The sequence below is a fragment of the Podarcis pityusensis genome (genome assembly GCF_964106645.2).
Source record: "Podarcis pityusensis genome assembly, chromosome: 16".
NCBI lineage: Eukaryota > Metazoa > Chordata > Lepidosauria > Squamata > Lacertidae > Podarcis > Podarcis pityusensis.
In genome coordinates, this window is record NC_138041.1 from 22757038 (window position 1) to 22772955 (window position 15918).

The 15918-nt window shown below is 48.5% G+C and overlaps 1 protein-coding gene across 1 annotated transcript in view; it reads left to right on the top strand.

The window, feature by feature from the left end:
• Nucleotides 1-12417: 12417 nt before the first annotated feature.
• TBC1D10A (TBC1 domain family member 10A) overlaps nt 12418-15918 on the top strand; it is a 49919-nt gene continuing 46418 nt past the window's right edge. The window contains exon 1 of the mRNA XM_080986364.1: nt 12418-12833. Within this exon, the coding sequence (XP_080842490.1) occupies nt 12433-12833 (401 nt within the window). The 5' untranslated portion in view covers nt 12418-12432. The remainder of the gene's footprint in view (nt 12834-15918) is intronic.

The window sequence follows — 15918 nt, forward strand, 5'->3', positions numbered from 1 at the left end:
AACCTCCAGAGCCAATGGCAGTATACCACTGAAATCAGTTGCTTCAGAGCAACAGGAAGAGGGGAATGTGGAGGTTTCCCCTCTCTGTCTGCTCTTTCCCATGCAGACACATCAGCCTTCGGTGCAAGCCGAGTTACATCTCAACACTTCCAAAGTCCTGGGTGCAATCTCCAGGTAGGGCTGCCAAAGTTTTCAGCCTGAAACCCCAGAGAGCCACTACCAGCCAGTGTAGACAGAACTGAGTTAGATAGACCCAGTGGTCTAACTTCGTATAGGGCAGCTTCCCGTGTGAGACGTGACAATCAAGCGATGTTTTACAGCAGGGGTAAGCAAACTAAGGCCCGGGGGCCGGATCCAGCCCAATCACCTTCTCAACCCGGCCCACGGACAGTCCAGGAATCAGCATGTTTTTACAAGAGTAGAATGTGTCCTGTTATTTAAAATGCATCTCTGGGTTATTTGTGGGGCATAGGAATTCGTTCATTTTCTTTTTTTCAAAATATAGTCTGGCACCCCACAAGGTCTGAGGGTGGACCGGCCCACAGCTGGAAAAGGTTGTTGACCCCTGTTTTACATCCACATCTCTTGGCATAATAGGTCAGTGTGTCTGGCTGTGAACCAGAAGGTTGGTGGTTCGAGCCCACTCAGGGATGGCTATGTGGAGGGACTTGGACTAGATGACCGCCGGGGTCCCTTCCAAATCTATGATTCTATGTGTCAATGGGGCACTGGAAAACTGCACAGTACACTGGTCTTTCTTTACTCCAAAATGACGCACACTCTCTCCAGCAGATTGCTCTCCTTTCCTGATAAACCAGGGAGGGACATGATTACGAGGGAGAAAGCGCAGAGGCTGATGGTGTGTGGATTGGATGGTGGCCTTCTGGCCTGCTGGAGGGAAGCCACTTGCACTGTGGTAAGGCTGTGCTCTATAGGAGGCAGCAATCTTCGGAATACCAGCTGCTGGAGACCACAGGAGAGGAGACCCCTTTTGAGCTTGTGACCACCTTGGGGCATCTTGGTGGCTAGGATTCTGGATTAGATAGGCCATTGGCCTGCCCAGCAGGCTCTTCTTATGGTCTTATGTCTGGCCCAGGGTCACATAATAATAATAATAATAATAATAATAATAATAATAATAAATTGATACCCCACCACTCTGGGCGACTCCCAACAGAATTAAAAGCACAATAAAACATCAAACATTAAAAACTTCCCTAAACAACGCTGCCTTCAGATGTTTTCTAAAAGTCAGATAGCTTTTTATTTCCTTGACATCTGATGGGAGGGTGTTCCACAGGGAGGGCGCCACTACCGAGAAGGCCCTCTGCCTGGTTCCCTGTAACCTCATTTCTCGCAGTGAGGGAACCACCAGAATGCCCTCGGAGCTGGACCTCAGTGTCCGGGCAGAATGATGGGGGTGGAGACACTCCTTCAGATATACTGGACCGAGGCCGTTTAGGGCTCTAAAGATCAGCATCAACACTTTGAATTGTGCTTGGAAACGTACTGGGAACCAATGTAGGTCTTTCAGGACTGGTGTTATGTGGTCTTGGCGACCACTCCCAGTCACCAGTCTAGCTGCTGCATTCTGGATTAGTTGCAGTTTCCGGGTCACCTTCAAAGGTAGCCCCACATAGAGTGCATTGCAGTAGTCAAAGTGGGAGATAACTAGAGCATGCACCACTCTGGTGAGACAGTCTGTGGGCAGGTAGGCTCTCAGCCTGCATAACAGATGGAGCTGGTAGACAGCTGCCCTGGACACAGAATTGACCTGTGCCTCCATGGACAGCTGTGAGCCCAAAATGCATGCCAGGCTGCGCACCTGGTCCTTCAGGGGCACAGTTGCCCCATTCAGGACCAGGGAATCCTCCACCCCCACCCACCCCCTGTCCCCCAAAAACAGTACTTCTGTCTTGTCAGAATTCAACCTCAACCTGTTAGCCGCCATCCATCCTCCAACCACCTCCAGACATTCACACAGGACCTTCACCACCTTCACTGGTTCTGATTTAAAAGAGAGGTAGAGCTGGGTATCATCCGCATACTGATGAACACCACGTAAGCACCACGACAGAGTGGAGGATCTGAACCCTGGCTTGGACTCCACCCAATCCCTCACCCAACACTGTCATCACGATGACGCCGCTGCCTCTCGCCACACTTTCCTCTTGCTGTGAAACAAAACAGAAATGCTGATCCGACAGACGTTTCTTGATCTCCAAGAAAAGGCACAGATCCATCGTGCTCATTTCCTTGCCAATTTGCCCATTAATCCTGAAGCAGCTCCTCCACCTTCTCCTTGGCACTCTCCAAGACAGGCTGATTTGATCTCAGGGGTTTCTGCTGAAAGTATAATAGCTTTGCACTAGCATTATTGAAGGTTGGGGACTTCTCTACGGCCACATTCACACCATCCACCGTGATACTACTTTAAGCAGGCGTGGCTTCTCCCAAAGGATCCTGGGGGTTGTAGTTTGTTGAGGGTGCTGAGAGTTCTTAGGAGAGCCCTAGATCCCCCCTTCCAGAGCTATGATTCCCAGAGTAGTTTAACAATCAAGATAGACAGGGAGCTCTGGGAGGGGGAATACAGGGGTTTCCTAAGAACTCTCAGCACTCCTAACAAACCACAGCTCCCATAAATCTTTGGGGGAAACCATGACTGCTTTATTATTATTATTATTATTATTATTATTATTAGTTTTACACGAAAGGTATACACAACAAACATAACATTTCCAAAAATAAAAAAGTGGTTCTTTCGAACCTTCAGACCTCCTTCCTTCCCTCCATGGGTTCCATTTCTCTATTTTGTTCCTGCATCTTTTGATGTAATCTATTATATAGGGACGTGGGTGGTGCTGTGGTCTAAACCACAGAGCCTAGGGCTTGCTGATCGGAAGGTCAGTGGTTCGAATCCCCGCTTTCTCCAGTGGCCTCTGGTCTGTTAATAACGGTTATCCCACTGCTCTTCAGGACCCTTCACAAACTGGGGGGTGGGGGATGGAGTGGGGAGATCTACTGGTCAACTTGTGTGGACGCCTGATGATTGTCTTCCAAAGCAACTACTCTATTCCAAACTTAAAAATGGAAAGTGTAATGCTGGTGGTCAACAAAAGAGGTTTAAACACCGTTTCAAGGCAAATCTAAAAAAAGTGACATAAACACCAACAACTGGAAAACACTTGCCTGTGAGCGCTCCAATTGGAGAACAGTCTTTACCAAAGGTGTCATGGGTTTTGAAGACACTTGAACTCAGGACACAAGGGAGAAATGTGCTAGGAGGAAGGCTCACTTGGCAAATCCACACTGCGATCAACTCCCATCCGGAAACCTATGTCCCCACTGTGGAAGGACATGTGGGTCCAGAATTGGCCTTCACAGTCACTTACAGACTCATTGTTAAAACCGTGTTTATGGAAGACAATCTTGCTCAGCTATGAGTGATCACCAAAGAAATAGCTGGTGTAAGAGCTGACCATTTATGTATGTATGTATGTATGTATTTATTTATTTATTTATTTATTTTAATTCATTTAGATAGGTAGGCCACCCAGTGCTGAAGGATTTGGATGGGCAGCTATGCAAAAACATAGGAAACGGAATGAAATCTCACCAGTCAGTTGCAGTCAAGTTACAATAGTGGTCATCATCGCTGCTGGTTGGACGCAGAGAAATGGCGGGAGGAACTAGTTGGGAAACCCCCAAGGGAAGAAGGCTCAGAGCCCGGGGAGTGGTGGTGGTGGGACAACGATGAGTGGTCAGAGGGAGAAGATGGGAAGAGGAGGTGTCGGAAGCCGAAGGGGTAACAGGGCTCAGTGAAAAGGGAGAGTCTGTGGCAGAGAGCAGTCCAGAATCAGAGGCAGAAGCTGACGCAGGCTAATGGGAGGAGGGAGGCCAAGAGGCAGAGATGAGTCAGGCTGGTGAAGAGTCATGGGTGCCTCCCCTTCCTGCTGTGACAAGCTCCCTCCCCCCACCAACCCCAGAACCAGAAGAGGTGCGAAATGGGAAGAGCACAGTCTCCGGAAGGCACAGTCTCTGATTGCTGGGGGGGGGGGGGAACCCTGGGGAGGAAGAGATACAGGCGGCTATGGGGAGGTCTTGGCAATTATTTCATGGAGTAAGACCTACTGAGAACGAGCTGCTGTGCTCATTAGGCCTGACACTCAGCCAAGTCTGTGAAGATCGTGTTTTTGCTACTAAAGAGTTAACTCCAACTCTGATCTGTGTGATTTACTGACCAACTCACTCTGTGACAGCCAGTTAGTTGCATATAAGGACATAGGAAGGTGCTTTATTACTAAATCAGACCACTGGTCCATTTAGCCCAGTACTGCCAACCGTGACTGGCAGCAGCTGTCCCAGGTTTCAGCCAAGGGATCTCTCCCAACACTACCTGGAGAAGCTGGGGGTCGAACCTGAGACCTTTTGCATGCAAAGCAGATGCTCAACCCATTGATCCACACCATTCCTAATACTGAATTCTATACTGAGATAGGCTATTGGCCCATCTTGCTTAGTATTGCCAACACCGACTGGCAGCATCTCTCCAGACCCTACCTGGGGATGCCAGGGGCTGAACCTGGATGTGAAGCAGTTGCTCTACCACTTTGCCTACCCTAGGTAAGCCCAAACCTAGGACAGAGCAGGCATCGCTTTCCAGTAAGTCTGCCTGGGGTGTCAAGCTCTTAAAAGATAATGCATGGTGACACCAGACCTGCTAGAAATGACATTCTTGTTATCAAGGGGTTTCAGAGAGGAGAGGGAGAGACAGAGGGATCTCACGCATGTGCCTGATAAAGCACTTTTCAAAGCCAATGATGCGATGCAGCCATTTAGCAGGAAATTGATCAATTTTTAAACAGCATCAATTTGTCTCCACTTACTGATGGGAGCGAGGGAGAAAATGTACCGCTCCACCTTGGGATGGGAAAAACAGGGCAGTTTACCCACGTCCTTCCTTCTGTTAAGTTGCAGAGGGACTTTGCACTCCTAGGTTATCCTCCTCCGCTGACTGTCTTACCTGCCCACACACAACGTAACAGGCTGTTTTTGACTGTGTAACTTCTATTTCAAACACAATTCAACATATAATATCTCACAAAGTGTAATTCCATAGACCAGCACATCATGCAAACAGAACATATCAAGATAAATTAAAGTCCGATGGATGGTCAGGAGATAAAGTCCATTCGGTTCCTAAATTGGCAATATCGGCAATAACCACAATATGCTATGCTTATCTTATGGTATCGCTGCTTTGACGATTCTAACATTCCTTGTATGTAGATATCGGATCAGATGGAAAACTTGAAGGTATGGCACGACAAGGATTCCAGGATAATACCTTGTTTCACCCAATCAGGCTTCATCAGCCGTGCATACCCTAAATTAAATAAACACAATATAACATAATCCTTATACAAACTAAGTAACATAACATACCAGTTAAACAACAAGTTTACATACCATATTCTTGTATGACGGAAACACTGCACAATTCAAAGTGTTGGTGCTGACCTTTAAAGCCCTAAACGGCCTCGGTCCAGTATATCTGAAGGAGCGTCTCTACCCCTATCTTTCTACCCGGACACTGAGGTCCAGCACCGAGGGCCTTCTGGCGGTTCCCTCACTGCGAGAAGCCAAGTTACAGGGAACCAGGCAGAGGGCCTTCTCGGTAGTGGCACCCGTCCTATGGAACGCCTTCCCACCAGATGTCAAAGAGAACAACAACTACCAGACTTTTAGAAGACATCTGAAGGCAGCCCTGTTTAGGGAAGCTTTTAATGTTTGATGTATTACAGTATTTTAATATTTTTTTTGGAAGCCGCCAAATAAATTATTATTATTATTATTATTATTATTATTATTATGGAACAAAATTTCTCATATGTTCTGTTTGCATGATGTGTTGGTCTATGGGATTACACTTTGTGAGATATTATATGTTGAGTTGTGTTTGAAATGGAAGTTACATAGTCAAAAACAGCCTGTTACATTGGGTGTGTTGTTACCAGGATTGTATTTATGTAACCTAAGATTTAGTAGTGTTTTGCATGTCTTACCTGCCCTTCATCACCTAGGAAGGTCCATAGCTCGGTGGCTGAGCATCTCTCTTGCATGCAGAGAGTCCCAGGTTAAATCTTTCACCAATGCACATTTCCCCCTAAGATGCACTTTTGAAAGCGTTGTGTGCAGTGCACAATTTTGAGCAAAGCGAATTTCAAAAGACTCTGGCAAACTGAGCTGAATTTATCTCCCTTCTCTAGTTACCAGGCGCCATCTCTTGCTAGGGAAATGAAAGGTTAAAGGCTCGCAGGAATGGTTAGTAAATTGCTGGCAGGTGATAACCATTTGGAGGAATCATAGAAACATTGTACAGTTGGAAGGGGTCCAAACGGTCATCTACTCCAACCCTTTGCAATCCAGGAATCACAGCTCCCTGCAATGCCACATCTTCCCCTGCCCCTCTCAACTAAGGATGAGATAAACAGGATCTGTGGTTGAGAAAGGACTAATAGAATCAGGGCCGGCTCAATACATTTTGCTGCCTGAGGCGAAGGGCAAGATGTCTTCCTCCTGCAAAGGAGATGTGGAAGCCAGCAGGGCTGATAGTCGAATCTTAACTTCCATACTGGTGACAGTATCTTCCGCTGCACTTGATAGCAGTCATCCCCGCACCTCAGCATCTGCCGCCTGAGGCAGCTGCTTCACTCTGCCTCATTGTAGGGCTGGCCCTGTGTACAACCCAGGCCTGTTTTGCTGCAGAACTTTGCTCAAGCTGACTAAACCATGCGGTGAATCTTACTTCAGCAGTGGTGGTGCACACCACCTTTCACTTAACCCGAGAGCGTTAGGGAAGTACAGAGCAGGCTATGTGGTCCACACTCTCCCTCCAATATCTTGCTGTCACTGCTCACCCTGCTGAATCTGCCGCCTGAGACAGCTGTTTCCCTTTGCCAATGGGAGGGCCAGCCCAGCTAGAAGCTGCAGTTTTGCAGACAGAGCTGGCAGGGGGGAAGCATTGAGCTCTGGTGAATAAGAAGCACCTGGAGTGGCCGGGGTGCTTCTTGGTGGTGATCTCATGTACAAGACCATGCTGGCATCTTAAGGTGTCTGATACTCAACTTGCATATCTGTAAATAAATCCAGATATTATAGAAGCATCGTAAGTCTCCAGGTGGTTAGGTTGTAGCAGGGGTGGGGTACCCTGTTCACCCTGAGCAGGAGAAGAAGAAGAAGAGTTTGGATTTGATATCCCGCTTTATCACTACCCTAAGGAGTCTCAAAGCGGCTAACATTCTCCTTTCCCTTCCTCTCCCACAACATACACTCTGTGACGTGAGTGAGGCTGAGAGACTTCAGAGAAGTGTGACTAGCCCAAGGTCACCCAGCAGCTGCATGTGGAGGAGCAGGGAAGCGAACCCAGTTCACCAGATTACGAGTCCACCACTCTTAACCATTACACCACACTGGCTCTCTGAGGGCCCCAGCCCCTTCTGGGAAACTTTCCAGGGGCCGCATTCCAGTGGTGGGCAAGGCCAGAGAAAAAAGTGGGTGGAGCAACATATGCAAATGCTACTTTTGTACAGTAAGTTAGTTTCTATACACCCCTGTATATACATTGGTACCTTGGTTCCTGTACGGCTTAGTTGCTGAACAAATCGGCTCCTAAACGCCGCAAACCTGAAAGTACGTGTTCCGGTTTGTGAAAGTTTTCCGGAAGCCGAACATCCGACGCAGCTTCTGCTTGAGTGCAGGAAGCTCCTGCAGCCAATCGGAAACTGTGCCTTGGTTTTTAAACGGTTTTGGGAGTCGAACGGACTTCCAGAACGGATTAAGTTTGAGAACCAAGGTACCACTGTACTTGAGGCAAGCAAAGACGTCTTCAGGGTTGAAGGATACATCTTAGCCAGGAGAAAAACACTAAATGATTGTGTGAGCAGGGTTGACGAAAGGCGGTTGGCTGGCAAGAAGCCCATGGGGCAGACAGAGACACTGGGGGGGGTCGTATTTGGTCCCTGCACCATTTCTGATTTAGGGCATTTGTACCCCACTCTTCATCCATAAAAAGGCTCCCAGAGCAACTCACATACAATCAGTTAAAAACAAGACAGTCTCTGCCTTCAGGCTTGCGTTCTAAAAGCCATAGCACAAAAGGAAAAGGGCATGGAGGGAAGAGGGGGAAAAACAAGTCAGGTGCCCATTCTTAAAGTTAAATAGTAGCTCTTTGTTATGTACTGAGTTGAATAGGATCCAAAATGCAGCAGTCTGATTGGTCCCAGAACAATAGGATTCAGAATGCAGCAGTCTGATTGGTCCTAGAACAATGCAGCAGTATGATTGGTCCGCAGGAGCCACCCAATCCAGCTCCAGGTGGAAGTGAATCCACAACCTGATTGGCCTACAGGAGAATCCCGGAATTAGCCAATCACGTGCAGCCCATTGTGTAAATAATGTATATAAAGCAGATATTGTGGGGGAACTTCCATTCCTCCTCACCACTATGAGCTGAATAAAGAGCATGAAATCCACTCCTGACTCCGAGTATATTTTACTCTTATAAGGAGCAGCTGGAAACAATTCAGCTGGTGGAATGAGCCCTGCTTCCTTTCTCTCCCACAACCCAATGCTAGCCTGCCACCAGAAGGTGGCAGCAGCCATCAATACTGTATTTCTTTCAAAAAATGGACTGATCTATTCTACAGCCACCATCCCTGTGCCAGAAGGCTGGGGAGAGCACTTGCAGGAAAAAGCTCAACGTGCTGAACTTCTGGCTGTGGTGCAGTTGGGAAAGTTGCAAGAGCCCTGCCTGAAAGCAAGAAGAAAACTTGGGTGCTCATTCCAAAAAGAGATTGGTCAAATTCATAGCCACAATGACCATGTTCTCCTTCACGTGCCTCGGAATGCTTCTTGCAGGAATCCACAGGAGGAGAGCGTGCTCCTGCGCTCATGTGCCTCTTGCAGGTTTCCCAGAAGCATCTGACTGGCCAGTGTGAGAACAGGAGGATGAACTAGATGGGCCATTTGGCCTGATCCGGCGGACTCTTACGTTTGGATGCTGCAAAGGACTGACAAAACTATCCCGCTGTAAGCTGCATTCACGTTGTGCCTCACCTTTCAATATCCTCTCTCCCTGATAAAATATATGCAAGTCCCAAGTATTTCCAGTTAATAAGAAATCCAGGAAGAACATCATAAGAGCCTGCTGGATGAGGCCAATGTCCCATCTAGTTCAGCATCCTATTCTCATAGTGGCTTGTTGTTGTTGTTGCTGTTGTTGTTGCTGCTGCTGCTGCTGCTGCTGCTCCTCCTCCTCCTCCTCCAGCTGCTGTATTTATATTCCACCCATCTGACTGGGTTTCCCCAGCCACTCTGGGTGGCTTCCAACATATATAAAAACATAATATATTAAGACATTAAAAACTTCCCTAAAGAGGGCTGCCTTCAGATGTCTTGTAAAAGTCAGATAGTTGTTTACTTCCTTGACATCTGATGGGAGGGCGTTCCACAGGGTGGCCCCACCACCAAGAAGGCCCTCTGGCTGGTTCCCTATAACCTCACTTCTCACAGATGCCTGTGGGCAACCCACATAATAATATGATGTTATTTATACCCTGCCCATCTGGCTGGGTTTCCCCAGCCACTCTGGGTGGCTCCCAGCAGACTATTAAAAACACGATAAAACAACAAACATTAAAAACTTCCCTAAACAGCGCTGCCTGATGATGTCTTGTAAAAGTCAGATAGTTGTTTATTTCCTTGACATCTGATGGGAGGGCGTTCCACAGGGCGGGTGCCACTACCAAGAAGGCCCTCTGCCTGGTTCCCTGCAACCTCACTTCTCGCACAGAGGGAACCACCAGAAGGCCCTTGGAGCTGGACCTCAGTGTCTGGGGTGAATGATGGGGGTGAACGATGGGGGTGGAGACACTCCTTCAGGTATACTGGGCTAAGGCATCTAGCTGACCACAGTTAGAAGAAGATGCTGAAGCCAATGGGACACCAGCCTCATCCAACAGGGTCTTCTTATGTTCTTATGTCGCCAGCTAAGTTGAATATAAAGGAAAATTGCAGTGACATTTGTTTGGGCTGGGAACATAGGAAGGCGTCTCACCCTGAGTCAGACCCACTTACCCATCTAGTTCAGTCCTGTCTGCAATGACCGGCAGTAGCTGTCCAGGGTCCCAGGAAGGGGCTTCTCCAAGTCCTACGTTAAACCCGGGACCTTCTGCATAATGCAAGGTAGATGGTCTCTGACTCAGCTATGGCCCTTTCCCCCCAAGCTCCAGATTGTTTTAATGTGCCCTTTGTAGGAGGTTTTTAATGTGCCCTTTGTAGGAGTTAGGGGGTGGTGGCAGTGCCAACTGGTGTGGTGCATCTGTACATAAACAACAAAGAGTTTTGCAGCACCTTAGAAATTACCAATTTTATTATGGCCTAAGCTTTCCTGGGACGTGGGTGGTCAAACCACAGAGCCTAGGACTTGCCGATCAGAAGGTCGGCGGTTCGAATCCCTGCGACGGGGTGAGCTCCCATTGCTCGGTCCCTGCTCCTGCCAACCTAGCAGGTTGAAAGCACGTCAAAGTGCAAGTAGAAACAGTGTTTCCGTGCGCTGCTCTGGTTCGCCAGAAGCGGCTTAGTCATGCTGGCCACATGACCCGGAAGCTCTACGCCGGCTACCTCGGCCAATAAAGCGAGATGAGCGCCGCAACCCCAGAGTCGGTCATGACTGGACCTAATGGTCAGGGGTCCCTTTACTTTTAAGCTTTCCTACTGAAAGTGGGGGTGGCAGCCAAACATTTCTGCGACCTAGCTGTGTACATATATATATATATATATATATATAGTTGGTATACGATTTAGCCACTAGATGGCACTGGACTTACTTTAATTTAGCTGTTGTCTGGAGTTCCCTGTATCTGTTCTGCTTTTGCCTGAAACAGACCAGAAAGTTATTGTCTAGCTTCTTGACTGTCCTCCAAACTTTCTATGACATGGCATGAGCAGTAGGATTTGAACTCATCCATAAGGTTTTTTTATGTTAAAGGAGAAGTGGTAGTATTCTATGCTCCCAGGTGATAGGAAATGTACACACTTTTATTTTTAATTAATTTATTTACTTCATTAAATTTATAAACTGTTTGTAAAAAAACAACAACCCTCAAAGAGAATAAAACAATAAAATTATCGGTAAAAACAGTTAAAAGCAACTTTGTAAAACATTCAGAAAAATTAAAAGTGAAATAAAACATATGATACTTTTGTTTAAAAACTGAAATGATGTGAAAGTTTATTGTAATCAAATAGATGTTTGGTGTTTCGGTTGGTGGTGAGGGGGGAGATGGTTGAATGCTTATTGGTGATCCTTGAATAAATAAAAAAGTGAAAACATTGAAATATTTTTTGGAGGGGGACACATTAAAAGACACACCAGCATTCTACATAGCTGAGTAGGCTTGTTTTACCATTCAAGATTATACAGTAGTATACTGTATGTTTTTGATGGTTTATAAACGCTGCTGTATTACAGAACCCAACAGGACTTGCATCTCCTCTCCATAACCGCCTGTCCGAAGCAGGACAAAGTAATCCCATGAATGCCTACCCTGAAATCAGTTCCACTGAATTCAATGGGGCTTACTCTCCCCCCCCTCCAAAAAAGTGGATATAGGATTGCAGCCTGCTGTTGAATACGTTTGTGTTTTTTTATTATTATTATTGGTTTTCACATTATAAACAAACAAACACATAAAGCAAACAAACATAAATCATAGCCTTATTGAAAATTACACTTATTAACATTGTTAAGTGACTTCCTCGCTTCACCTTGGTTGAATTTCACTGCATATCCTTTTAACAGTTTTCCAAATCACAGTTCTTATAAAATTTAACTTAAACATTAACATCCTTAGATCTTCACATTATGAAATTAAACATATTAATTCATCACTTAACATAAATAAAATCCTAAGCCAATTAAGTACCTGCAGGCAATTTTCAGTTAATTTAACTTAACATATTTAACTAAGTAATCCTTAAATTGAATCCACTCTGTTGAATACGTTTGAGCTGCATATATTCCACAGGACCGTAACACTGGAAAACACCTCCTTCCTCTCCTGCCCCTTCCGCGTTTCTCCAAGTTTTGTCCTACGTGGAAAGTGAATGGAAGAGGAGTGTGGAGGAGGGGAGGCGGGTGCGGAGGAGGAAACACCGCGCTCCTCCTGGTCAACTGGATTGGCGGGTGAGAAGCAGGAGGAGATGGGGTTCTTTTAAGCGTTTAATTGATTGGCAGCTGGGACGGCCAAGAGCTTTGCCGGCTCGCTCTCCCTTTCCCGCCCATTTTCCATTCAAGAGGCCTGCGAGGCCGCCGGCCCTCGCCCGCGCCCGAGAGCCAATGCCGGCTGCGTAGGGGCGGGCTCGAGAGCGATGGCTCAGCCAATGGGCGTGGCCGGATCGGCTGAGGGAGAGGCGGCCCGGCCGGATCGTCTGTGGGTTTCGTCCGATGGCGGCGCCCCTTCCTTCCCGCTGAGGCGGCCGCGTATGGCCAAGAGCCGAGCGGGAGGAAGCGGCGGCGGTGACGACGGGGAGGCTGCCTCCGCCGCCCAGGCCGGAGGCATGGGCTCTGCGCCCCGCGGACCCCTGGCCGAGGCGGAGGAGGACGACGACGCTGCCGAAGACGAGGCGGCGTCGGCGGCAGCGGCCAGCGAGATGGACTCGCGGAGCTCCTTGGGCGGCGGCGGCGGCAGCAGCTCCGACGGCGAGCGCCGCGTCGACAAGTTCGGCTTCCTCGTCGCCGACGGCGGAGACGGACCAGAGCAGGAGGCGCCGTGAGTGGCGGCGGGGGAGGGGGTGCGCGCTGGGCACTCTTGCCATGGGCAGGGGCACTCTTGCCCCTTTCGGGAGTGGGTGGGGATGGGCTCGCCTCGAGCCCGGGAGTGGCCGGCCAGAACCAGGAGGAAAGTGGTATTCGGTCCCCACCTCTTTGTAGTAGGCTCAAGTGCGGCAGAGGCGCTCTCGCCATGCGCAGGGGCACTGTTGCCATTCCCCGGAGATTGGCCTGTCTCTGCTATTGGCATAGGTTCCTTCGCCGCCGCCGCCGCCGCCCCCAATAAAATATTCGAGGGGGCCGCCCCCACCCCCAAAGTTGATGGACATTGCCTTACGAATGGTGTGCGCGTGCAAAGCACCATGCGATCGATTATACGGGGTGGGGCTTACTTACCTCTCCCATTACAGTGGTACCTCGGGTTACAGACGCTTCAGGTACAGACTCCGCTAACCCAGAAATAGTACCTCGGGTTAAGAACTTTGCTTCAGGATGAGAACAGAAATCACACGGAGGCAGCGGGAGGCCCCATTAGCTAAAGTGGTACCTCAGGTTAAAAACAGTTTCAGGTTAAGAACGGACCTCCAGAACGAATTCAGTTCTTAACCCGAGGTACCACTGTATTTTATTCAAGTTGGCATCTCATCATCTTGGGGAGGGTGGTAGGTGGAAGTTTCTGTCTCTCACACACACTCACACGCACACACACACTTAGCAGGGCACTCTTGCCATGGTCAGGAGGCACTCTCTGTGCCAAGAATGATGAGCTGTGGTAGGAAAACCCTGTGGAAGGGAAACTGCAAGTGGTAGCTATATGTTTGTGGTGTAGAGGCGCTCTGTCTGTGGGCAAAGGTGCTCTTCCCTGTTTGGGAGCTGGCTTCTGTCACTCCTGGTGTGGGTGAGGGTGAACAGCTGGTGACTTAAGTTTCTGTAACACCCCTCCCCCAATGGGCTGGGGTTTGCACCCAAGAGTTATAACCCCCGTTGCCTTTTGGGGAAATGGGCTTGTCTCCCTTCCCGGAGTGGTGAGGGCAAGTTTCTCTGAGGCATTTTTGCCATGGGCAGGAGCACTCTTGCCTTTCTGGGAATTGTCCTGTCTTGCTGGCAGGCTGGGTGGGTGGGTGAGGCTGGACAACCAGTGGCTGTAAATTTCTGTAATCCCCAGCAGCCAGGGCAAGGGGGCACTTCTTTCATGGGGTGGGGAGGGGTGCTGTTTGCATCCCAAAGGGATGAGCCCTGACGGGGAGCCCTGTGAAGGTAGAACGGTCGGTGGAAGCTATATGCATATGTAACCCTGATGGCCAGGGGTGCTCTGTCCATGGGCAGGGATAGTATTGCTTTTGTGGGCTGTGTTGAAAGTTGTTTCTAGGCAGAAGCGAGGTGGGTAAGCAATTGCTTTGGTAGTAAAGCACAAAGAGCTTCCTATTTATGTAACCTCAGATGGGCTGGAGGAGCTTTTCCCATGGGCAGAGGTTCTTTTGCTTTTGAGAGTTGGAGTCTAATTGTGTCTGAGGATGACCCGAGGCTGAAGAATATCGCTTTTGGCTACAGATGTATGTTGCCTTCAGAGAGGTGCCAGGGCTCCAGCCTGCCTAGATTGGGGTGTGTCCCACCACCTGGCTTGGAGGGATGTGTGATTAAAGTGATTCTGAGGACCTCTTGTTACTCTAAACTCCACTGTGGTCCAGAATAAAATGGGGCCAAGCCTACTTGGTTGAAGCCTCCTATCCAGTTTCTCCCTGGGATGTCCCAGGGTATGGTTGCGTAGAAGGCACTTTTCATGAGCTTGGGTTTTCACACTTTTTATTCTCCCTCCCTCTGTTTAGCACTCTTGAGTCTGGAAACTGGTTTAGGGACTGAGTACTAAGGCATGGAATGGGGAGGATGTGTAGATTTTGGATTGCCAGATTTAGGGGAGGCCTCCCCTGTTCTTCCCAGTGAGGGGTGGAGGAAAAATGGAAATTGTCTCAGTGCAACAGTAGTGAGAAGTTGCTGCTGAACTTCCCCTCTTAACAGTACCAGAGCCCTTCTGAGATGTTGAAACAACTGAGGGATGGAGGCTTTAGGCAGCAAACCCAGTCTATGGGCAACTGGGCCACAAGTGCGTGGGAATTGCAGTGCAGGGAGTATTCTTGTTTTGAAGTCAAGAGGAGCTTTATCTGAGGGTAGCGGAGTAAGGCAGGCTTTAGGAATGCAGATGTTGTGGCTTGGGGAATGGATCTTGATTGCCAAATCCCCCTTCTCTGGGATACCTTTCATCCCAGTCTCCACTGGGTGGGTGGTGGCAGTAGGCTAGAACTTGCTACATGGGGCCTCTTAAAATCAACCTCTTTCCCCAAGTCTTCATGCACTGTTTTGGAGGGGGTGCCCTCCATTGTAGGATGTTTTGACTTCTTATGTAAGCTCCTTAAGTTGCAGTCTGTGTCCCTTTACTCTATCTGAGCCAGCCTGGAACTGGGCTTCCCCAAAGCAATTTTCCCTCTCAGGGGCTGGTCTGCTGTAAAGCATAGATGATCATGTCCAAAGACACTAGGCAGTTGTCTTGGATAATCACCCTTCTCTCAGTTGACCGTGAGGCAGGTTAATGATTGTAAAGCATTTTTTCTGCTGCGCCACAGAAGCAGCAACTGTTTTGTTTTGCTTTGTATTGCTTTGACTCTGTGGCCTGCTTCCTCCCCATTCTGAAAGAAGACAATTGATCCAGGAGGAAACATTCCCTTCAGCATGATTTTTTTTGGAACTGAAGAGCATGATATCCTCTGAACTGAAGTAAAGGTGGGGGGAAGAAGCCACGTAACCCATGACACTCTGGGGTGGGCGAGCCTGGAGAATGATTAATGCACACCTTGCAAATGAGACGTGTATTGCATTCCAGCATCTCTTGTGTGAGAGTAGGTATACCTGTTTTGGTGAGAGCAGGGTCACTGTGGAAAGGTGGTAAGCTGGCTAGCATCCAATACCTGGCCCATCCCAGCCAGTTGGCACTGTTCACTTACCCACGTGACGCTGTAAAAAGCATGTCTCGATAGCAATATTTCCCATAGGGCAGCCTTCCTTTCATAGCCACCCAGCAATTAAAATATAAC